The sequence below is a fragment of the Phaenicophaeus curvirostris genome, chromosome 19, assembly GCF_032191515.1.
Source record: "Phaenicophaeus curvirostris isolate KB17595 chromosome 19, BPBGC_Pcur_1.0, whole genome shotgun sequence".
In the NCBI taxonomy this organism is placed as follows: domain Eukaryota; kingdom Metazoa; phylum Chordata; class Aves; order Cuculiformes; family Cuculidae; genus Phaenicophaeus; species Phaenicophaeus curvirostris.
This window is the reverse complement of record NC_091410.1, coordinates 10,670,112-10,694,466: the sequence shown is the minus strand read 5'-3', so window position 1 is coordinate 10,694,466 and position 24,355 is coordinate 10,670,112. Positions and strand designations below refer to the sequence as shown.

Below are 24,355 nucleotides of genomic sequence, written 5' to 3'. Positions count from 1 at the left end.
GTGTTCAAAGCAAAAATAATATCAATGCATGGCTAATTTGCAAACAAAACATGGATATTTTATTCCTCCTCCCCCTGAAATCCTAGCTGTCCCTGCTGGGATGTGCCGCCATCCATCCCCTCCAGGCTGTGGCTGGGCATTCCCCGGTGGGATTGGGGTCAGTGCCACGGGCCACATCCCCATCCTGCATCACTCAGTGGCTGCGGAGTCAGTTCACAGCTTGCGTGATGACTTCTGCTTGCCTGCCTCAGTTTCCCTCACCCCAGCTGGCACGAGGGGTGATGCTGGGACCCCCAGGGTGGTCCTGGGATAATAGCGGGTGCCCACTCTGCTTTGAATTTCTTATCGCCCGCTGTGTCCTCATCTCCCTGCTCCTGGCAGCCGCGCCGGGGATGCCTGCTGGGTTTTTCAGCAGGAGAGCAGGGCTGTCGGCGCAGGTTTGGGCTGGAGGTCGGAGCTGTGATGCCCCAGGCAGGGTGTGAGCCCCTGGTGCTGGCAGGGGACAGCTTGGCACAGCCAGCACAACAGAGCGTGCTTCAAAGGGCAGCAGGTTTTTTCTGGGCTCCGACTGCTGCTTTGCTCTCCAGGCAGGCGTGAAAATGTGAAAGAATGTGAAAAATGTGAAAATGATCGTGCTGGCCCCAAGATTTGTAAACTTCTGGTTAATGTGTAATAAATACATGACAGATACTCCCAGTGCTGGGCTGGTGACAGCGGCTGCTCAGTGGTGGTATGGCTGGTGGTGGCATCCCCAGCGAGGAGGCATCTCCTCTGCCCTGCCCCGGGGCCAGCCCCAGGGTGTCCTGAGCAGTACTGGTTTTGGAGCTTTTCTAAACTGGTTTATCTTGTTTTGATGTCTTTCTGTGAGCCGCCTTATCTGACTTGCAAAAATGCACCTTATTTTAGTTGTTTAGTTCTTTCCTGCTACAGGGTGAGTGCTGTGAAGCCCAGGTGCTCAGCATCCAGTCAGAGCGATGCGGGCACTCGCAGCCCAGTGCTGCGCGATGAGGAGTGTGGTGCTGGTTATCCAGAGACCTCAATTCCTGGCTGTGATATTACCCAGGTAGCTCCTGGAGCTGTAACCGGTGCAGTATTTTCTGCTTGGCACAAAGCGAGGTGCCACTGCAGCCAGCTCCTCACTGTCATCAGCCTGGGGCAATCTCTTCTGAATCACTATTTTTTTTTTGCAAAAACAGCTGAAAGATGGTCCTCCAGCTCTGCGTGGGTCTGGTTGCAGCAAAGCTACAGGGAGCAGAGATGCTGTCAAAGCAAGAATAGCTAAAAGTTGGTCTTTCAGCTCTGCACTGGTCCTGATGCAGCAGCAAGCGAGGACCACAGCTCTTCCTAGGAGGCTCCCCTCGACGGCGCTGGCACTGCCGGAGGTCGTGCACAGCATGATGTGGGAGCAGACCCAGCAGAGCCTGGACTCGCCCAGGAATTCAAGATCAAAAGGGTCGGAGAGGCTGCTCTGCAAGGAGTGCGGAACAGAGCGCGCTGGAGTTGATGCCAAGGGGCGGCCTCGTGCTCTGCTGGGGTTTGGACCTGCTGGGATGAGGACAGTTCTGCAGGAGCCTGGCAAGAGCTGCACCATGTGTCCCGCATTCCACGGGCCAAGTTCCACCTCTCCTCCAAATGACCTCTGAGCATCAGAGATCAAGAAGTTTCATCTGATGCTAATGCATAAATATCAGCTCTGCATGAGTTTCCCTTGCGATTTAGAGAGAAGAGTGTCCTTTGCAAATGGATTTGGCTGTTTTTGTTAGCCGTGTCATCCCGGTGTCCCTCGCTAGAGTAAATGGGAAAGACAGAGGTTCGTGGGCGAACGTGGATTTGGCTTTCTTCGGTTTTGCTCAGTTTTTCTGGGCAGTTGCAGGTGCTGATGGAGCGTCCCTTGTGCACGTTGTGTGGTGTGTGGCCACCCTGGTCAAACGGGATGGAGGCTGACGTGGGGAGGGTGCTTGGAGAGGCTGGAGATTTGTGTGGTGACCATGCTTAGCCTGGCAAAATGGCTCAGGAGCTGCTGGATGCTGGTGAAGGTGCCAGAGGGTGCAGCTTCCTGGAAAGGGTAAGCAGCAGCCGCCTTAGGCATGGCTCAGCTGGGATGGTTACGTGCAGCTAAGCTGAACTTTGTTGCTTTATTTCCCCCCCCCAAACCAATTCCAGTGCTGGGTGACCTCCTGCTCCATCGCCCTGCTGAGAGCCCCTAGGCCATGCCCGCATTAATCCATGCTGTTTCTATGAAGCTGGTGGCTCAAGTCCATGTTTTCCTCAGTCCAGCTGGGCTCAACCACTGCATGGGGGTGTTAGGCTGAGACAGGGATGCTCCTTTCAACACCCCGTCCCCAAAGAAACCCCAAGGGCTTTCCAAAGAAATTGCAAAGGGAGGTTTTCTATGGGAAAAGAAAAGCAACTTAGCTGCTGTCAAACATATCCACATATGTAATCTGGGTGGTTCTTGCTGCTTGGCAGTTCAGGGTGTGAGGGGTGTGCTGTGAGTTTGCAGTTAGGGTGCAGAACGGGAGCTGGGCTTGTGGGCTTTCTTCAAGCAGCCCCCTGACCCACCACATCCCACCCTGCTAGTTCACAGCTTTGAGGCCCTCAGATAAGAGTTTATAAATTGATGCTCTGGGCTGTGAATTATGAATGGAGTCACATCTCTGAGTGCTGCGCCGATGGTCCTGAAGCTGGTGCTCTGAGCGACGGCCCAGAGCTTTTAAAGATGTGAACAATGATACCTGGGAATAATTTGTCTTGCCAAACCTCTTGACCTGTGAATGGGACTAATCCTATTCCATCTCCTGCTCTCTCATTCTCACCTTCTTCTCTTTTACTTTCCAGTACTCTCTTCTCTTGTGACCCTCCCAGTTTGTATTCATGGACATCCCCCTGCTTGGCTGTGTTCACTGCTCCATGGGGGCTGCATCCTCCAGGGCAGGTTCTTCCCCCAAGGCTGCTGTTGCCAGCTGATGACATCTGCCACAGCACTGGTCCCACCTGGGTTCCACTGGTCCCACAGCCACCCCCACCTGGGCACAGATCCTCACACCATCCCCATGACCAGTGCCAAGCTCCTCCTGCAGGGCTGAGCAGGGTTTTAGCAAATCTCTGCAGCTTCATCTCCCTTTGGCTGTAACTTTGGGGTGAAGATGTTGTGTTTGACAACTCCATCTCTGCCGTCAGTCTTTGGGTTCTTGTCCTTGAGCCTTTTCCACCACTGGAGGCCAAATCCACGTACAATATGCTTAATCCTCTAAGCCTGGGTATTTCTGGGCTTTATTGCCTTCTGGATTTGCCTGAATTCCTGCATTCTTACCTCCAGGAGCAGCTCCATCCTGGTGGCCGCCAACTGGGCTCCTGGGTGCTCTGACCCACTGGCAGGAGTGGGTCCACCACGAGGAGAACTACATTTAAAAAAAAGGAGCTTTAGAAACCTCTCAGTTTTTTTGTAAATGAAGGCAAAGCCCTGCACCCTGCAGCACTTGGAGGGTTGGTGAGAGCCCTTGGTAAGCCGGGAGGGAGCAGCGCTGCTCCCTGGGGGTGACAGCACCAAGGATTGATTCCCAATCACCCCAGCCCAAGCAATTAATGAGGAAAGGGGCACTCTGTTTCCAGTCCTCTCCAGCTGAGCCATCATGAGCCAGCAGTGAAAAAATACAGCTTCAAAGGCTTATCCTAGTGCCCAGATAGGTGTTCTGCCCTGGGCTGGGAGGCAGAAGGGCTCTGCAGGTCCTGATTGTGTTTCTCTTTCACAGGGTAGTGAAATTGTACAACGTGAAGGACAGACCGACATAAGCTGGCAGAGCTACAGCAGTTGCTTATCCACCTGAAGCAAGGGATGCCGGTGTTGCCATGAACTGAGGAGCAGGGTCTGCAGGGAAAGAGCCATTTTTTAAACACGAACATCCCCGTGGCTGCGGTGAGGGGAGAGGAGCCGCTGCCACAGACCGAGAACGCTTCTGGAAGGAAAAATACTGCTTTGGTTTGGTGTCTAATTAGATATTTACCAGGAAGGAAGAAAAGTTAAAAATAGGGTGGCAGTGACTTCAAAGGGTGTTTTTGACTTCTAAGAATAACACCTTTGCTGGCACTGATTTCAGGAATATCAGCTGTACTTGGGTGTGAAAACCAGAGATGTTGCAGCTTGGTCAGTAGCTGAAGGTGCAAGCGCGACCCCCCTGGCCTTGCAGGAGCAGCTAAACGGGGGACGTTGGCATCGCTGAGAGGACCTGTGGAGAGCTCAGCTGCACCTGCAGGGACACAGCGGAGGGAGTGTCGAAAAGACGAAGCCGCCGGTGCGCCAGTGTGGGTGTGAGGGGATGTGTGGCACCATGGGGACCCTCTCCCTGCTGGCAGTGCTGGTGCTCACGGTGGTGCTGGCCGGGATCTCGGCTCCAACAGCGGCGTACGGGCAGCCCAACTTCATCGTCATCCTGGCGGATGATGTGGGCTGGGGTGACCTTGGGGCCAACTGGGCAGAGACAAAGGAGACCCCACATTTGGATGAGCTGGCTGCTGAAGGGATGAGGTAATGTCTGTCCCCCCTCTCCACCCCTCTCCAAGCATCTCTGCTTACTCTGTCCTGCAACAAAGGGGGTTTCCCTCCCTCAGCAACTCGCAGGCAAAGGAGATTTCGCTGTTGTGGTTTTGGTTGCATGGGGAGGGTGGTCAAAGCTTGATATGGCAGGGTCCATTCATCCCTGCTGGGACCTGTGAGCTTCATTCCCTGCTGCAGATCCTCATCCCTGTCACAGAAAGGGATGTGAGCGGAGGAGAGGGCTGGGAAACGGCAGTGTTAGACCATGCAGGGGTCCTTTTGATTTCTAGGTTCGTGGATTTCCACTCAGCTGCCTCCACTTGCTCACCGTCCCGTGCCTCTCTGCTCACGGGGCGCCTCGGGGCACGCAACGGGGTGACTCACAACTTCGCCATCACGTCGGTTGGTGGCCTCCCCCTCAACGAGACCACCCTGGCTGAGGTCCTGCGGGAAGCCGGGTACAGCACCGGGGCTATAGGTAACACACGCTGTGCCGGAGGCACCTCCAAGGTGGGGGGTGATGCTGGGGGGACAAAGATGCACATGCCCATCTCCTGTGAAGGAGGTACTGCAGGTAGTCAGGGGAAATGCTTGGAATTAAAGGATCACGTGGGAGAGATTTTGCACGTCCCCCTTGAATTTTGCAATCCTAAACTTTAAAATCCTCATTTTCTAACATACAGAGTTGCCTGAAGTTCAGACCCACCCTAGTTCTGCATTTAAGCTCTAATTCTTCACCTCACATGGAATGCACTGGATTTTCCTTAGCAAACATGACTGTGCACAGCGGCTCTACCCTGCCGTGGGTCCCCCAGCCCGTGCAAACGCCAGCCCGTACTGAGCCTTTTGCATCTGCAGCTCCTGTTGCTGGCACACATTGTGATGGCAGAAAAGTCCTTGCTTTCTCCTTTCCTACTTAGCTTTTGCTGCTCGCCTTCTTGGATTGGTGCATTCAGTGGGAGCAAGCGCATGCCAGAGGTCAGAGGATGAAGCTGGTTGTTCTGGAGGGGTTAGGAAGTCATGTCCTCTGAATACAAATGCATGAAAGCCTTTGAGGGCTGAAGGCAGTTGATTTGCACAGGCACGAGATACCTTACGCATTTCTTCTGTGTTTCTACAAAATAAAGGCATTCTGGAAGTGCAGCCAGCACAAACAAGGAGCCTTTCTTGTTGCTAGATTAAAGCCCCCAGCACTGTGGGCACCTTGTGAGTGATGGCTGGTGGTGGCTGTAGTTGCAATTACCTCTGAAATGATGTTCTGTGATCTCTGCACAGGCAAGTGGCACCTGGGACATCACGGCCACCATCACCCCAACTTCCGTGGTAAGTTCTGCACCAGCAGGGATGAGCCGATCACCCCGTAGTCACCTTGTCCCCACTGATACCCTTGCTTGCCCCTCAGGCTTCGACTACTACTTCGGGATCCCCTACAGCAATGACATGGGCTGCACGGACACCCCTGGCTACAACCTCCCGCCCTGCCCATCCTGCCTGCGGCACGGTGTGGCTGCCAGGTACTGGGGTGTGGGGGCGATTCCAGTGCCAGCACTGGGAGGTGGGCGTTTCATAGAATATAGAATCATAGAATCATAGAATCAGCAGGTTGGAAAAGACCCACTGGATCATCAAGTCCAACCATTCCTATCAAATACTAAACCATGTCCCTTAGCACCTCGTCCACCCGTCCCTCAACCCCCTCCCTGGGCAGCCTGTTCCAGTGCCCAATGACCCTTTCCGTGAAAATTTTTTTCCTAATGTTCAGCCTAAACCTCCCCTGGTGGAGCTTGAGGCCATTCCCTCTCGTCCTGTCCCCTGTCACTTGGGAGAAGAGGCCAGCACCCTCCTCTCCACAACCTCCTTTCAGGCAGTTGGAGAGAGCAATGAGGTCTCCCCTCAGCCTCCTCTTCTCCAGGCTAAACACCCCCAGGTCTCTCAGCCGCTCCTCATAAGGCCTGTTCTCCAGCCCCCTCACCAGCTTTGTTGCTCTTCTCTGGACTCGCTCCAGAGCCTCAACATCCTTCTTGTGGTGAGGGGCCCAGAACTGAACACAGGATTCAAGGAGCGGTCTCACCAGTGCTGAGTACAGAGGGAGAAGAACCTCCCTGGACCTGCTGTTCATGTCATTTCTGATCCAAGCCAAGATGCCCTTGGCCTTCTTGCCCACCTGGGCCCCTGCTGGCTCGTGTTCAGTCGGCTGCACCAGCATCCCCATCCCCAGGAGCTACGCTTTGCCCTGGTCACTTCCCTTTATGCTCCATGCACTCTGTTTTGCCCTGTGCACCTCACAGCAGTGTGCAGGTTAGGGAGGTGGGTTGGTCCCCAAGCACCTCATACCACAGGGACATTGGCACCATCCTCTTTCCCACTCTCTGCCTTGGCTGCTCCTTTCTGCAAAGCCAGGAGAGCAGCTGGACTCTGTGCCTGCTCTGGTGACAAGGGTGCGGTGGCTTTTTCCCAGCAGGGTGACCACAAAGGACTGTTACACGGAGGTGGCCCTTCCTCTCTTTGAGAATGTCACCATTGTCCAACAGCCTGTCAACCTCAGCAGCCTGGCGGCGCGCTACGCAGAGGAGGCATCGCGGTTCATCCAGAGGGCAAGGTGAGATGGGTCACCGCAAGAGTCTTCTGCGTCACCTTGGTGTGATGCTGGGGGAAATGGGTGTTGCCCCACAGTTCTTGGGAAGGAGATCTGGGGTCTCCGTGGCTTGGCTTCCCAGCTCAGGAGGAGAAAGCCACTGGGGCTGTCACTGGTGTCTCACAGGGCTTTTGGTGCATTTCCTCTAAAGGGATCACATGCTTTTAAAAACACTGTTTACGAGGAAGGTCAAAACCTTTAAGCTGGGCTGTGCCTCCTTCCTAGGGGTAGCATGCAGTGAGGATGGGAGAGAGGATAACGCTGCCACTCCTCTGTCATCCATCCCTCCATCCCTGTCATCCATCCCTCCATCCCTCTCTCTTCCATCCCTCCATCCCTCTGTCATCCATCCCTCCATCCCTCTCTCTTCCATCCCTCCATCCCTCTCTCTTCCATCCCTCCATCCCTCTCTCTGTGTGGTGGCACCAGGCAAGGTGGCTCTGCGGGGCAGTGGAGGTGGGAGTTGCTGGCAGGGGAATGACACTAAATGGGTGCCCACAAGGCCAGAACAGCACCCAGAGGTGCTTAAACCCACCCCATATGCTCCTTTTTGGGGGTGAAGTGCTCTGAGACCCCTGAGCTTCAGGGTCTGCCTTCCCCAGCCACACAAGGACATGAGGAGCCCAGGTGTGCTCTTCCCCAAGGAGCAAAGCGACTCCTCCAAGACGACAACCCCAAATCCCTGCTGATGAGTTGTGTAATTTTAATCCCTATTACTGGCGGATTATGAGCTGTGACTTTGCAAATCACGTCCCTGCCGTGCGAGGAGGGGAAGCGCTGCCGGGCAGCCGTGTCAGAGCCCATCCCGTGCCTGCATCCAGGGATAACACAGACCTGAGGAAGGACCAGAGCAGGGGGGTCCTGTGGGATGCTTAGGGGAAGGTTTGTGTAACGCAGGACAACGAAAGGCTGAGCAGGGAGCAGCCTGCAGGGAAATGGCTCCTTATAAACCTGGGTACTGTTTCGCTCGCACAATAACTATGGTTTATCCCCTTTGGGTTCCAAGAATTGGCCTCAGCGTGGCCGAGCTGTGCAGTCAGGATGAGTGCCGGTAACAGGGCTGGAGGGCAGCAGTTGTCCCTCCTCCTGTGCAAACCCCCAGGCTCCCGGGCTGCACAGATGCTGTTAAACAGTGAAACCAAGCAGGTGAGCTTTGGGTTAATAGGAAAAACCTTTAAACTCCCAGTAGTATTTTGGGGTTATCTGCGTTCACGGAGAACAGGATTAAGCAGGTGCCTGCCTTTTCTCTCCTTCTCTTTGATGGCTTATTCCAGTTTTCCTCCGCCTGACTCATTCATAATGGGCCAACAAAAGAACACCGGATTTGTCATCTCAGTGTTTTTTTAACCAGTCATGTTAAAATTGAGCAATTCGTGGCGGTGAGACTGAGCTCTGCCCAAGATGCGTGGTGAGCATGGGAGCAAAAGTCAAGGGCATTTGTCTTAAGTTATTAATTAAATGTTTGCTCAGCTTTCGAGAGAATTCTGATATGCTGATGTGAAAAGTAAGTGGGAACGCTGTGGGCACGAGTATCTGGTTGCTGGATTCCCGGTGCTCCCGGGTAGGATATGAAGGAAGGGAAGCAGCTTCCAGCGCTCTAGGGTCTCGGGCATCCCAAGGGGAAAGGTGCTGCAGTGACAGTTTTTCAGGGGTGCATCGACACCCCCTGAACCCCAGAGTTTGGCAGGGGCTGGGCAGGATGCTGGGGGGCCACAGCCCTTTGCGGGGCTCTGGTACCTCTGGGGAAGGATGAGGCAGCTCCAGGCAGGATGGGATTTACTGACTTTCCATCCTCAGGTGGGTAACGGGTAAAGGAAGGAAGTGCTGAAACGCACGTTGAAGAGGCCCCGAAAGCTTTCGGGAGGCAGCGATGGGGCAGCCGGGCGCGTGCGCGGGTTGGGGCACGTCCCAGGGATCCGGCCCCTCCTCACCGTTTGCCATCCCACCCTTCCCCTCAGAGGTCCCTGAGGAAGAGCAGACCTCGTTGGAGGAGATAAATATAGTCGTAAACAAGAAAACAGGACGTGTCCACTGACGATTTCAAAGCAAACAGGCAGTGGGGCAGCGCGTGGCGAGCAAACGTGCTGCTCTCCCTGTCTGGGGCTGCTTGACAGTGCCGAGGCCACGCTTGGGGTTGGTGTGGGTGTCCTTATGATCCTCATGCTCTGCTAAAATCACCGTCAGGGGCCGAGTGCTTGCTGGGCGGGGGGAGAAAGGGCCAAAATGGGCCCCGTGAGAGAGAGGAGGGAGGTGTGTGAGTGGCAGGGGTGTCCGCGAGGTGTTCCGGAGGAAGGCACGAGCCTGTCCCCAATGGGAGGACAGTCAACAATGAGGGGACAGTGTGGAGAGGTTTGAGCAGGAGCAGAGAAGTAGCTCATGCTGGGACAGGCAAGGGGAGCAGGTGCCTGAGGATTTGCAGCCGGCTGATGCACACAGGGTGGTTTTCCTCCTGGGAGCTGTGGCAGAGGTCAGCTGTGCCACCACCCCAGTGAGCTCTTCCCCTTCCCTGAACTGCTCCCCCTCTTCCCTGTGCAGCGACAGCGGACGCCCCTTCTTCCTCTACCTGGCGCTGGCCCATATGCACGTCCCGCTGGAGGTCCCCCTGCCCCACACCTCGGGCAGGGGCATCTACGGAGCCTCCCTGAGCGAGATGGATGCCCTGGTGGGACGGATAAAGCGGGTCGCGGACAGTCACGGAAAGGGCAACACTCTCCTCTGGTTTGCAGGTACAGCAGGAAAACAAACTGGTGGTGGTGACTGTGGGAGATGCTGGTGACTGCACTGGCCCAGATCTGGAGTGTGCGTGTGTGAGGGGCACAGGACCCATATTGAATAGAATAGAATAGAATAGAATAGAATAGAATAGAATAGAATAGAATAGAATAGAATAGAATAGAATAGAATAGAATAGAATAGAATAGACCAGACCTTTGGAAAAGACCTTTGAGATCATCAAGAACAACCATACCTGCTCACTACTAAATCATATCCCTGAGCACCTCACCCACCTGTCTTTTAAACACCTCCAGGGATGGGGACTCAACCACCTCCCTGGGCAGCCTCTGCCAGTGTTTGATAGACCTTTTTGGTGAAGAAATTTTAACTGATGTCCAACCTGAACCTCCCGTGGTGCAGCTTGAGGCCATTCCCTCTTTTCCTTGGGAGAAGAGACCAACATCCACCTCTCTACAACCTCCTTTCAGATAGTTGTAGGCAGTGATGTCTCCCTTCAATTTGTCCCCTGCCCTCGATGCCCCTGGGGAGCGATCAGCTGCCTGGAGACGTCACGTCATGGGGACGGGGCTCTCAAGGTGCTGTGGTCACTCAGCCAGGTGCCCACCCCACCACCCCCCTTTGGTCACGGCCCTGAGCCAGCAAGGCCATGCCTAATTAAACCACAAATCCTCATTCATTAAGAAGCCCAAATCCGCTCTCACTGAACAGCCTCCCTAATGAGGATGTCGTGCTCCTGTTGACAGGAACTGCTCCGCTGCTCATTAACGCCCAAAGCTGGTGGCAGCTGCCCCCTCTGTGCCCCAGCTCCGCTCCAGCTCCTCACCCAGGCCCTGGAAAATAAACTTCTACAAATAAAAATAAATAAACCCACTGCTCTTGCTAATGCGGGAAAGCATCACTGAGATGGGAAGGAGGGGTGGAGGGGTTGCTTGTCCTCGCTTGCCTCCCGTTGCTGAAGTGACCCAGCCACCAGGTCCCAGTGTTGTCCACGGTGACATCTCTTTCTCTTGCAGGTGACAATGGGCCCTGGGCACAGAAGTGCGAGCTGGCAGGACGCGTGGGGCCCTTCGTGGGCGCCTGGCAGAGACAGCGAGGTAACCGGGCTGGGGGGGTGCTGTCTGTCCCCAGGGGTGCGGGACAGGGGACAAGCACAAACCTCTTCATTGCCCATCGAGGGGGACATGGGGAGCATTTCACCCCCAGCCTTTCTGCTGGCTGCTGCCCTGCACTGACTCACTTTGAAGACACCTCGGAATGATTTGTCTTTCAAGCAGTCACATTTTCCCATAAAAAAGCTGCTGAGGGGGAGCTGCCCTCAGGTCCCTGTTATCCTGGAGCTCAAGGTGAGTGGCTGCTGCTTTCGGAGACGGATGCTCTTGCTACCCAAGCACCAGGTCCATCAGCTCCATGAGGGTCTCAGCCCCTCACCCTGCTGGAGGAGAGCTCCTGGCAGCCCTCCCAGTGCCGTGGGACTTTGCTTTTCTTTCTCTCCAATGTTTTGGGTTGGTTTTTTTTTTTATTATTTTTTCTGCCTTTCCTCCTTTTCCGGCCAAGCCATCTGCTTGGTGGGTTTTTTTTTTCAGCCGGAGTGGCCAGAAGCATGCATGAGTCAGGCGTTTCCCACTTCTGCTTGTATTACGCAGTGTAAACGCGCGCTTGGTTCCCCTCTTTGCTCGGGGTCAGCGGCGAGGGAGTGGTGGTGGAGGGGCCGCGGGCGCCTCTTTCCTCCTCCGCTTCCTGACACCCCAACGATGCAACCGGGGCCGCTTCCCTGGGCAAACTGTGTGCTCGGCTGGCTCACTTTCACGTTCCCAGAGCCCTTCCTTCGGCTGGCCCCGGGATGAAATTGTAACCTTAATTTCTTTTTTTTTTTTTTTTTAGTAAACAAACCCTGCTGACGGCCTGGGTTGCTCTTGAGCAACCAACAGTCACAAGCTGGAGCAGATGGTACAGGCAGTCCAGTGTTCGGGAACAAAGCTAGGAAAACACAGCCCCTTTCCAGCATCTCACTGCCCTGCAAAAACTCCCCAAGCCCTGCCACCGCGGGAGGAGGTCAGGCTGGCAGGGCTGGAGAAGCTGGCTGTAAATACCAGCTGGGAAGGATGACTTCTGAAATCCCTCGGCTGGTTGTTGTGTGGATGTTTTGAAAGCCAGTCTGGTCTTACTGTCCGCTGCTGGCGGGTCTAACGCTGCAAACACCCACAGGTGTGGCTGCTGGGTGGCTGGGATGCTCGGCTGTGCCATCCCAGGGGTGAGGAAGAGCTCTTTGAGGAGCAGCAGGGCAGGGGAGGACAAGCTGCTCAGGACTCCATACATTTTGTGTAGCTTCGCCTTTCCTTTTAGGGTCCGACCTAAATTCCAGGGATGTTTTTCAGTGATGTTATGTGGTCACTGGAGTCAGTCCTCTCTGGGAAGGAGCAGTACACCTGCATGTGCTGCCCTCCATTCTCCAGCTGGAGAGCTTCCCACACCTCAATATCCCATCTCCCACCTCGGGGCCAGTTCTGGGATGGAGATGCACATTTCAGGGATGCGATGATGTTTTGAGGCAGTTTTGGGAGAGTCCAGGCCCAGTGATCCTGTGCTGAGGACCTGCTGTGCGTGGTGGGGCCAGGGATTTCATCCTGGTAAAGGGAATGCTCACTTCAGCTTTCCTGGAAAGTCACAGTCCCCACAGCAGCAGGACTGCATCATCCCTGCTCTAGAGAACAAAAGATTAGTTGGATTTGGGGTGTTTCAGCCCCATTTACTGCCCAAAGTCTTCACGTGAGCTTGTTCACAGGTAGCTCCAGTGCCTGCCCAGCCAGAGGTACTTGGATGGCTGGGGGGAAATACCCACCTGAAGTCCTCCTGGAGACCCCTGACCACTGGAAAAGCCCTTGAAACACAGCTGCTTTACTTAGAGGATGAGTTATTTAATACACATGCTGAGGTGGTGGTTGCTAGTAATTGCTATCATTTCTTAGGGCACCTGAAGGCAGGAAAGGCTGTAAAAGATGCACCTTGGAAGCGCTTTTATGTTTCCAGCAGCCACAGGAGACCCTGATGTTGGGACCAAGGAGATGTTCGCTGGGGTGAAATGCTAAAAGTGTGTGTGGGGAATGGGAGAGACTGGGGGAATGCCTGTCGTATGGTGACATTAAGGGCAGTGGGGTGAGGATCCTCTTCCCTGGATTATTTCTTGTGCCACCATCACCGTGGCATCTGTGCTGTATGCGTCCTCCGCTCTGGGGCTGTGGGTGCGGTGGCATCGCTTGGGAGCACAGGATCAACCCAGATGCCTGGATTTGGTGACTCTGCTGGGATGGGGACGGGCGCAGGGCCACGGAGGGGTGCGAGGGGGCTGTGCCGCAGCAGGGACATCACCTCTCTCTTGGCTCTGCCTGGAGGAAATGGCTTTGGGCGAGTGCCGTTGCTATGTGCACGCTGAAAAGCGGGCACACAAAGGCTGCTGCTGGGAAGTTTGCTCAGTGAATCGGGTTGGGATTTTCTGTTTGCCCCATTCCCAGCCTTTTCCCCACCCCCAAGCTGCCAGGGGCCCTTTGGGCTACAGCCAGAGCAGAGGCTCTCTGATGCCCTTCCACCCATTTTGATGCTCAGCAACCTGATTTTGATGCTCAGCACTTACATTTTGGTGCTCAGCCTCCCCATTTTAGTGCTCAGCACCCTTATTTCAGTGCTCAGCATCCCAGATGAGGGAAGGGACCGGGCAGCCTCCCTGTGCCCTGTGTCTCAAACCCAAAGGCAGAGCAGGGCTGTGTTGGGAAACAACTGAACAGGTTAATTAGTCGCAGGAGGGTTGTCAGCAGGATGGTATATTTAATGAAGCAGGTTTCCAGCAGGCTGGGGGGCTCTCAGTGCTTTACTGGGTGCAGGGCAGCAGCTACCTGCACAGGACCATTTGCAGCCCCAGGCATAAATTTCTACATTTCCCACCTGCTCCGTATTCTCATCAAAAGTGGATGGAAATGGGGCACCTCCGACAGCTGGTTGCATTTCTCGTTGCTTGCTGAAGCAGGGGAGAAACACAAAACAGTGCCAAACTGAGACCCCTTTTTTCTCCTCTCCCTATTTCTTTTAAAAACTCCTGTGACTCTTTTTCCTCCCCTGACCCAGCTCCTTCTCCAGCGAGATCACCCTCCTTTGGGACCATTTACTCCATCTCTGCCTTTGAGTAGTTCTTTTCCCAGGGAAGCTTCAGGGTCCGAGTTTTTTCCAGTCAATGGGCAGTGGGATGCTGAGCGTTGCCTTTTTCTCCTGCAGGCGGGAGCTCAGCAAAGCAAACGACCTGGGAAGGAGGACACCGGGTGCCGGCACTGGCGTATTGGCCTGGCCACATCCCTGCCAAGCAGACGAGCCGCGCTCTACTCAGGTAAGAGCCTCACTGGATCCCATCGGGCAGCAGGGCAGCCCCCGTGTCCCTGTTTGCAAGGATTCACCATCCCCGTGCTGGGACCTGGGTGATGATCTGGATTTGGCAGCAGTAGCTGCCTGTGCTGGTTGTTGCTTGCCTTGTGCCAGACTTTGTACTTTTGTCCTCTCCCAATCCCGTAAGACTTAATGCTTCAGCAAAGAGGAGTTGAAAGGGCTTTTTGTGAGGCTGGTGGATTGGCATTAGCAGCCACCGGGCTCCGTGTGCCTCCTGGCCGCGGTGGCTGACTGCCTCCCGATAATTAAAAGATGATGATGTTCTCTCTCTCCACCAAGAAGCAGGCTTAGGCTTTGTGGTTTGCGAATGGCTTTATGTGGAGGAGGGTGCGGTTGTGGGAAAGGCTGGCTGGAGAGATGCTGCTTGCAATCAGCACAGGATGCGGCCGGGCTGGGAGGTAGCGAGCGACTTTTGCCATTTCTGCTGACAGTGAAGAGATTTCTCTCGCCGGAGAAGGGTGGCGCGGAGGGGGCTTTATTGCAGCTATATTGCACCTCTCCTTGCAGCAGTCGCACCTGTGCATGCAGCACCTGCAGCCATCTCTGCATCCCTCCTTTGCAGCAAATGCACCAAGGGGCACAGCCTGGGCTGGTGCAGTGGGGTTGGGGTGTCCTCTCCTCTTTAATCCCTCTGAGCACGCGATGATGGAGGTCCAGGTTGTGCATTGGGAAAGAGTGTCCCAGCTGCTGGAAGCAGGTCCTGACTGGTGAGCCCTGGGGTGGTGTTGAGTGTTTGTAAGGTCCATCAGATAAGCTGGAGCTACTTATTCCTTATAGGGCCTGAGGGCAGCTCTAGGAGCTGGATTTTTTGCAAGCAGGGAAAGGTTTGAGGCATAAGCTGAGTCACTGACATCTGGCGGAGGGGATAGGGCACACGCATCACCCTCGGGGTTTGATCTCCAAACCCTTCCCCTCCATGGGTGGGCAACGGACCAGCCAGCAGGACCTGGGGCAGAGCTGCCAGCCCGTGCCTGCTCGGGGATCCAGGGCAGCGCAGGGCAGGATCAGTGCCCATCCGCACCCTCCTGTCCCACCAGCCTCCTTGCTCCCCTCCTCCCGCTGCCACCAAGCCCAGCCATCCCGTTTATCTCCTTGAAAACCTTATCTCGCATCTCCCAGCTCCAGTCCAGCAGGATGGACAGCTGGAAATCTAGAAAGGCAGTGGCAGCACAGGCTGCGCTGCATGCCGGGCACTCAGAAAGCTATTCTGTAGCTCCCCAGGAGTCCCAGCACAGCCAGTGTCCTCCCCAGCCCAGTCCAGCATTGCCATGGGGCCATGCCTGCATGGTGCAGGGTGACGCCCTGGCATCTGGAAGAGGCAACTCCCTGTTTGGGGCGCAGCACAGAGCCAGCCTGAGGAACACGAGCCACAGATCATGCTGAGAAAGGTGTTAGCACTGTGGGCTTGGCCGCAGCCTGAGCTCGGGGACAGGGGATGTGGAGGGATGAGGAGGCAAGGGCTGCTCGGTGCTCGCAGTGGCTTTTCTGTGCACCTACAGTCACCCTTGGGGACATCCTTCAAAGTGTGAGCATATGGAATAGGGTGGTTGAAGGCTTGTCCCCCCAGCTGGCAGGGAAGACCAAGAATCTAGAGAGGGAATGAAATCTCTGTGCAGCTGGGAGATACCTGCACACAAGGAGGGACCCTCTGCCTGGTGGGATCCCCTGAGAAGAGCAGGAGCTGGGCAAGGACAGGCATTGACCGCCTGCATGAGCCTGTTTCTCCCCCTGAGGTTATGAAAACGCTGACAACTTTGCCATCTGGCTTGGGAGAAGAGCGTGCCAGGGAATGCACCTCACCCTCTCCCCAGCATCGCATCCTTCCTGGCACAGGGAGTGGAGGGGTGAGCAAGGGTGAGCGTGCCCAGGGGCCGGGGAAGCTGGAGCCAGCAGAGAAATGCTGATGCATTGCCACAGACCTGCACCTGCATGCTGGTTTCTACCAAAAACTGCCGTGTTGGCTTTTCTTAATTGTATGTAATTGTCAAAGCCACCCACCGTGCTCCTGCCCTTCCTTGCCCCAACCCAAAAGTAGGGCATGCAAGAAATAGGTCAGTAGGGTGGGAAGAAGCAAATTGCACCACTCGGGCTGTGCCGGCGGCGTGGGGCTGGGCAGGTTGGGCAAGCAGGCTGGGGCGTGGGGAGAGCTGGTTCAGCTGCCTGCAGCTGCCTGTGCCGCGTTCTCCGCGGCAGGGCAGCGCCTGATCCGCTCTTGTGCCTGGGATGCTCGTTGCCAGCTCTGTGCCCAGAGCTGCCTGTCCCTGGGCACTACCAGACTCTTTCCCCTCAGCATTCAAGTGACTTTGTTTGTTAAATCTCTCTTGGCCAGGGCAGGGGGTTGGCAGCGTGGCTTCCCCTCTCCCTGCAAGCACGGCTTCCCCAGCTCGGCTTCCAGGAGGTGCCTGCTGGCAAGGTCTTCGCTTTGATGCCAAATTTGAACCAAAATCCTTTTTTTTTCATGCCTTTTTCCATGGTTTACACCTGCCCACAGCCAGGAGGATCTTCAACCACCTCTGCCCTCAAACGCGTTGTCCTCCCACCTCAGTGACGGTTTCCAGCAGTCCCACCTGCTGCGTTGGGGCCACTTGGTGCAACCGTGTGAGCATCCTCATACACCTTGCTGGGGGCCGGATCCTGAGGGTGCCAAGCACCCCTGGACCCCAGGTGCTGCCTGAGACCTGCCCTGGGCTGCCATTCTGGGTGGTGCCAGCCTGACCCCAGCGAGGTGCCCGCAGGGCTGTGCTCTGTCTTGGGTGCAGCAGGGAGCCAGAATTTCCTCCAGCGCCTCCCGACTCTCCTGGCCGCTGGGGCCGTCTCCGCCAGCACCGTACCGGGGCTGCCTCTCAGCAGTGTTTGTTCTTATTTGTTCTCTCCGTCTCTTAGCAGCTAAATTAAAACTCCGTGAATGGGAGATCCAGGGGCCCCAAAGCCCCAGGCTCTTTTCTCTCCCTGCTCACGCAGCCACCAGGCAGCGGGCAGCAGGAACGCAGTGGCAGGACTGTGGTGGCAGCACTGTGGTGCCTCCAGGTTGGGGGACCTGGTGTTTTTTGCCTCCCCCAGCGATTTCCCTGCTCCAACTGACCCCCTGAGTTGCTGGCGTGAGGGTTTTGCAGCCAGAGGGATGCTGGCTGTGTCCCCACGGGCTGCCTGGCACTGGTGGCTCTGCCAGCTCATCATGCCCTGTGCCACGGCCTCGTCCCTGGGGAGGGCAGTGCTGTGATGTGTCACTTGTCCATGCTGACATCCCGCTGTCCCCTGGCTCGTGGGACGCGCTGGTGAAGGGTGGCTCCTTTTAGAGGTGTGGGGTCACCCGTGCCCGCGTCTGTGAGAGGGAAGGACGCACCTGCTGGTGGCAAGAGGGACAGAAAGCTTGTCCCTCACAGGAAAGGGACACTGGGGGTGGGGGCGAGATATGGAATCTGTGAGCTGCCTGTCCTACATCCCACCGGAGTCGAGCTTGGATCCTGCTGGGCAACGTGGCCAATGGAGTGGGAAGCCCGTGCTCAGGCTGCACAAGGAGCTAGTGGCAAAGCCAGGTGGCCAGCGGTCCCTGTCCCGCCCCAGCAATGACTTTGCTCGGTTCACAGCCCCTCTGTGCCATGGGGATGTGCCAGCGGCTGGAATCACCGCGGCTGAGCAGTGGCCCTGGGGCCACAGGTAGCCAGCGGGGAAGCAGAGACTCTCACCCTCTGCGTCCTTATGGAGCCGGAGGGACACTGGGTCACCTGCTCCTCCCCTGGGTCCTTCTGCACCGGGAAGCAACCAAGGGTGAGCCCCAAGCACTCTTTTGTGGCTGAGGCCCCTGACAAACCCGAGAGGTTTACGGTGGAAATGCTGACGGGCGTTTTGGTGGGAGCGCGCAAAATAGCACCGCTCTCATTTTCCATTCTGGCTGCGACAGCTCGTGCTGCGCCATGCAAAAGCGAGACCACATTTTCCTGGGGCAACGGGATCTGCTGTCATTGGCGTAAAAAGTCCCTGTGCTAGCACTTTCTCCGGAGGGTGACCTGTTGCCTCGCCCGTGTGTCCCCAGGCGGGAGGACAGGAGGCTGGGAGGAGGCTGCCCCACGCCCCGCGGTGCCCCTGCCCCGTGGCTGCGGGGTTTGTCGGGCGCGGGGAGCGGCAGAATCTGGCTGAACCCGCAGTGCCTGGCGAGCAGCCGGTGCCGGGGGTGGGAGATGTGCAATACGAGGGCTTGCCGGGGCCGAGTCGCTGCTTGAAGCTGGTTTTAACCTTTTCTGCAGAGCTCAGCTGTTGGGATGGGTGCTGGGAAGCATCTCCTACCCCCAAGGCTCTGCCCTGAGTGAGGGGCTCCAGGGTGCAGGTGGGGTTCGGGGTGCTTCGCTCCTTGCTCTGATGAAAGTCACCTCTTTCCCCAGTACTCTGGACATCTTTCCTACGCTGGTGGCTCTGGCTGGGGCAACGCTTCCCCCAAACAGGCGTTTTGACGGCTTGGACGTGTCCCCTGTTCTCTTTGGGTGGTCAGACGTGGGGCACAAGGTAAGGCAAAGCCACCTCCCCTGGTGACATCCTCCTCCTGGCAGCAGGTCCTGCCACCTCGGAGCTAAAACAGGTAAGCAGAGAGCAGAAAAGCTCCGAGCTGGGGACATGCAGACCCACGGGAGCCTCGTGGAGCATCAAAGGACAGCCAGAGACAGACGGGTGCTGCTCCGAGGCTGGGCTTTGGGTGCCAGGGTAAAAGGGCTTTTGGATTAACGAAGAGTTGGTTTACGCTTTGTTCATAATACCGGGCTTATGGGTGAAAATACCCTATGCAGGCAGCCTGATGAGCCTCGCTGCGTGCCAGCAGGGCTGTGCCGGCTGTCCCAGGGGACACCGTCCTAGGGGATGGGATGCTCGGGCTTGGCTGCCCGCACAGCAGCCCCACGGTGCCCAGCACGGCGTCTCCTTTCCTACTGCAAAAGGTACAACAGCGTGGGAAACAAAAGATCCCGGGGGCTCAGACCTAGTTGTATCCACTTTATCTTGCCAGACCGAGACATAATGAAGCCCTCCTTCTCCCAGCCCCTTGGCTGGCGAACGTGCCCGTTACTGAAGTTCAAGCAGGGCAGCCCACCCCATACCCTGCAGCTCTGCCCATACAAAAGGAGCTGCTGACAGCTCTTTTAACCTAAAAACCCCAGTTAGCAGGACAAGCAGTGTGGCGAGGCATTTTTCTCAGGGTTGCACAAGATTTTTGCAGAACCAAAAGAAAAAGAAAGGAAAAAAAAGTGGCATTAATAGGAGTCCTGCAGATACAGCCTGATTTTGCTTTTAAAGTCCAGCCTCCCGCAAGCACCACGAGCCAGCTCCCAGCGGGGATCTTGGATTTGCTTTTCGCGTCCATCAGGGTTTTGGTATTTGCTTCGTATTTATGGAACCCTCTGCTGAACCATGAGATAAAGTGGGGAAGCAGATGGGATGCTGCCAGCGTGCTCCGCTGTGCTCCTCAGGATTAACCCCCTTCTCCTGCATGTGTGGCACTGGGAGGAGGGGACTGGTGGATTGCTGGGAGCGATGGTTTGCTGGGGACTGGTGGTTTGCTGGGGACTGGTGGTTTGCTGGGGACTGGTGGTTTGCTGGGGACTGGTGGTTTGCTGGGGACTGGTGGTTTGCTGGGAGTGATGGTTTGCTGGGTGTCAGGACACGGTGGAGGGATATGAGCTCGTGCCAGCCATTCCTGCATATTTCAGACCAAGGAATAGTCCTGAGCAGCGATGCATCGCCAGCTCCCTTGGGCTTCCCCAGCATCGCCCTGGCACTGTGCTTTTTTGGGGTGGTCAAGCTGCAATCAGGGGTGAATCAACCCCGGTGGGGCTGGGAGCTGGGCAGCACAGCTGGGTTGTTCCTGCGCATCCTGGCAGGAGGAGCAGGGTGAGCGTCCCTGGAGGATGCAATCCAGCTGCCCACGCTGTGTGGGACAGGATGATCTTGGAGGGGACACACAGTACTCAGGTGCTCTGGCCTCACGGGGGGATCGGGAGCAAGCGCGTGTCCCTGCTGCCTTCCCTCTTGGCTCCCTGCCTTTCATCTCCCGCTTGCGAGCAGCTGATAGCAGCCTCACCTTTGATGTCGCAGGGTTTTCCTTGACACAAATCCTCCCCAGAGCAGTTCCTTTGCTCGCCCCACCGCCTGGTTTCCGCATGCCGACAGCTGCTTTCCTAACTGGCTCTTGGCGTGAGCTGCCCGGGGTAACCTTGCTTGGCGTCCCAGCCTGCGTGCTCGGCGCTGGCACAACCTGTGACGGGGCTGGGGCGATGCCAAGGTCCTGTTTGGAGTGAAGGCTATTTACAGTGAAAATAAACACATCCTACAAAATGTATCAAGGGTACAAGTGTCAGGCACACGAGTTCAGACTCAGGATTTTCTGTGGAGAGAAGACTTTCCCCCCGCCCCCTCTTTTCTTTTGTTTTTTTCTTTTTTTAAATTAAAATCATAGAATCATAGAATAACCAGGTTGGAAGAGACCCACCGGATCATCGAGTCCAACCATCCCTATCAAATAACACAGTTGAAGATTACTAGGTGCGTTGCAGGTCTGGGAATGCTTCTTGAAAGGGCTGAACAGAATCTAGCTTCTTAATTGTGTAGTAAGTGATGATAAATGTTCTTAGCATGGGGTTTGACGAGGCAGGTTTAGGAACGTGCTTGTAGGTAGCAAGGGAGGTTTGAGTTTTACAGCGAGATGGCAGCGTCCCAGCTGTGGCGCTAAAGGTAACGCTGACGGGCGACAGGGTGGAGGCAAAGCTTTCGGGTTGGAAGCAGATGAATTGGTTCAGTTCCTGGTACCTTGGCTTTAAGGGCCCTTGAATATTTGCTGATTTCTACTCCAGAGTTGTTCTGTTCTGACCGAGGAGCGTCAGCATAAAGGGACTCTGTCACATGGGTTTTCTCCTTGTAGCAGGCTCACACTTCACCACCTCTTCCACTTTATAGCCTTATTTTTTTTCCCTAAACCATAATTTTTATCCCAAATTCCAAAAGGCAGTTGCTTTTTTTTTTTTTTTAATTTACCTTGCAATGGAGGGCAATCAAGGCTACTGAGAGCATTTGGAAATCACCCCTCACCCCAAATCCTGGCATTTCTTGGATGAGTTACCACTGACCCCTGGGATCACAACCACATCTGGCCCAGGCAGGGCAGAACAACATCTCTGGGCACCCGAGCAGAGCGCCCGTTGGGGCTGCGTGCTGGGACAGGGCTCGCACCGGGCACCTGTTCAGGCGTTACCGCGCTGATCAGCTGCGAACGCTGTTACTAAACTTGGCACCGCAGCTGCCTACAACTTCAGCAGATGTTTCTAATTTCTAGCACAGTGGAAATTTCTTGAATCACTTTTAAACTCAATTCCCAGGGAGGAAACCTCAAGTGACTCATCTCTCAGTGAAGCCATTGGCTCCGCAGCAGATATTATCTGTCAGAGGAGCCCGGTGAACAGTCCAGCTCACTTGTCTTCTCGCTCCCGTGTGCCAAAGCTGTCATCCTGTGCGGATCAAGTGTCCTAAATACAAAAAGAGAGGGATTCGACCCACCCTCCCCCTCTTCCTTTCCTTCTCGCCCCCATTCCCCGTGCCGGGATGGCTGTTGTTAGGGAAGGGAGCCCTTGCACAGCGGGGTGAGTCAGCGGAGGAGACAGACTGGGAGTGATGTTCCAGCACCTCACCTACCCGTGGAGCCTCTGCTTTGCATGAGCTCAGCCTCAGCTTGTGGCTTGCTGCTCCCCCCAGGCAATGATTTGGCTCCCTTAGACATCTCTGACACTAGCTGAGCTGGGAGCATAGAGATGGGTGTCTTGTTGGCATGGGTGGGTGACACAGAGCACCCGGGACTGCCCCAGCTCCACAATATCCTGCCCTGCTCTGCTGAAAGTCCTCACAACTTCATAATCCCTTTCCTGCAGCAGATTTGTTAGGGCCGGGTACGTGGGGAGGGATGTGAGGATTTGAGGACTGGTCCTGCCACTGCATTTTCTCTGCAGTGGGGTGATGGACACATTTCTTTTCATCCTTCAGGTTCTGCTCCACCCCAACAGTGGGGCAGCTGGGAGGGACGGCGGGATAGAGACCCTACGGCTGGCCCAGTACAAGGCGTTTTACACCACAGGTACCGTGTCCCTTTTAGAGATCACCAAGTCTGGGGAAAAAATGTCTGGAATTCTTGGTTCCCTGCAGACACAGGTAAAAACCAACTCATTAATTCAAGCAAGAGCAAGCCTAGCAGGGATAAGTATGTGCCCCCCTTGTCTGTGTGATGGCTTTGCAGCCCAGAGTTGTCAGAAGCACTTTCAACCAACAGCAGGACCCAGGATCCCAAAGCTGGGACGTGGTGGGACTGGGCCATGTCAGGTGAGTGAAAAATACAGAGGTAATCCATGGGCAGCCTGTGACTCCAGTTTTTTCCTCATTTCCTCCCTAGGAGGGGCAAAAGCCTGTGATGGGAGCATTGGGCCAGCTGAGCATCACCAGCCACCCCTCATTTTCAATCTGGATCGTGATATCCAGGAACAAGAGCCTTTGGAAGTGGCATCTAGAGAGTATCAGGCAGTGCTCCCTGCAATCAGCAGAGCTTATGCCCAGGCTCTGGAGGACATCGCGACAGACAACGTCTCAGTTGCAGATTATTCCAAAGACCCATCTGTGACCCCCTGCTGCAACGCGCAGCACGTGGCTTGCCGATGCCAAGTGCCTGAGAATCATGGATCCATGCTGGATCGTGACATGGAAAGAAGAGCAACTCGTCTTTGTCTTTAGGCATCGCTCAGGCTGCTCCTTTCCCGAGTCTGCCTTCTGTGAACGGCACTGCCGGCTTCGTGCTAGAGGTTGGAAGTGGAGAAAAGGGGTGGCAGCTGCAGTCCCCTTTGCTCCGTGCTGTGAAGCAGGGAGGTGAGTTGGTTGTGAGTCTGTGATCGTACGGAGGGTCCCATTTGCTGCAGAGCAGGAGTGTTCCCCTACCAGGACTGTGGCTGGGGGAGCTCGGCACTGCAGTACCTGGTCGCTCTGGACACGTGGAAGGAGACAGGCTCTTTAGCTGAGAAAGAGCGAGGTCTTGGATTAAAACTCTCTTCTGTGAGAGTTGATTTTGGGAGAGAATTTCTCTGGGAAATTTGCTTGGCTTTCCTCTAAAATGAACCTGACAGGAACAGGCTGGTGGGAGGACAAGGCAGGGGAGGACAGGGCCCGCAGCCTCTGAGCAAACAACCCCTCCGGTACCAAGACCCTGAAGGTCCATGGCTGTGGAGAAAAAATTCCTGGCTGGCAGGAGGCAAGTGCTTTGGGAAATGGAGCACCTGTCCCACCAGCTGCTGAGTGAGGTTTAGTAATGGAATTATGTCAAATACCCAACTGGCTGTAAAAGATGGATGGTTCTGGGCTCTGCCTGGCTGCTGCCCTCCTGGTGGACAGGCCGCTTGGCTTGTCCTGCAGCTGCTTGGGATTCCCACAGCGCAGGTCAGGGATTATGCTGAGACAAGCACCCAAGTCCCAGTGTTTGGAAAAGGCTTTTTTTAGGGAAGGTACAGGAGAGAGATGTGCAGTGCAGAATGGCAGTGGCTGCTCCCCATCGGAACTGCATGGGAAGACCAATGGTGTAACTGTGGTTTATTTAGGGAGGTCAGGAGAAGTCCCTGCCCCGAGGTCTCCCAGCAGATGGGGTTCCAGGCTGAGAAGCTGCTTCTGACAATCAGAATGCAGTGCCAGGGGGGCAGCAGGGGTGGGGGAAACAGCTCTGATGGGCATTTCTGTGCAGGTGCAAAGGCAAAATCGAAGGTGCAACTGAAACTTAGAAACCACCGGGATTTCTCAGCAGCTGAGTGAGGGTTTTCTGAAACAATTTTGCGCTCTGATTTACGCACACAGATCTTTCTTTGGACAAGCTGTAAGTGGGCTTGTGCAAACTTGGCCAGGTGGGTTGGGTGGAAGAACTGTCCTGCACCAGCCCCTCAGACCCACTCACCAACCCGTAAAGCTTAATCAAGACTGACATCTTTAGGGCCCCACACAGAACAGCAGGAGCACGGGCAGCG

General features: G+C 55.5%; 1 protein-coding gene across 2 annotated transcripts; it reads left to right on the top strand.

Annotated features, from left to right (window-relative positions):
• The first annotated feature begins 3,754 nt into the window (after window positions 1-3,754).
• On the top strand, window positions 3,755-24,350 carry ARSG (arylsulfatase G). 2 transcript variants are annotated; one of them, XM_069872760.1, is made up of 11 exons: window positions 3,755-4,525; window positions 4,825-5,012; window positions 5,810-5,857; window positions 5,937-6,048; window positions 6,996-7,133; window positions 9,705-9,895; window positions 10,919-10,999; window positions 14,169-14,277; window positions 18,713-18,833; window positions 22,347-22,437; window positions 22,750-24,350. In XM_069872760.1, exons 1-11 carry the CDS (start codon window positions 4,317-4,319, stop codon window positions 23,082-23,084), a joined length of 1,623 nt encoding a protein of 540 aa, XP_069728861.1. In that variant the 5' UTR covers window positions 3,755-4,316; the 3' UTR covers window positions 23,085-24,350. The 2 variants fall into 2 exon arrangements, with proteins under 2 accessions (XP_069728861.1, XP_069728859.1); XM_069872758.1 differs by having other exon boundaries at window positions 6,993-7,133.
• Window positions 24,351-24,355: the final 5 nt, after the last annotated feature.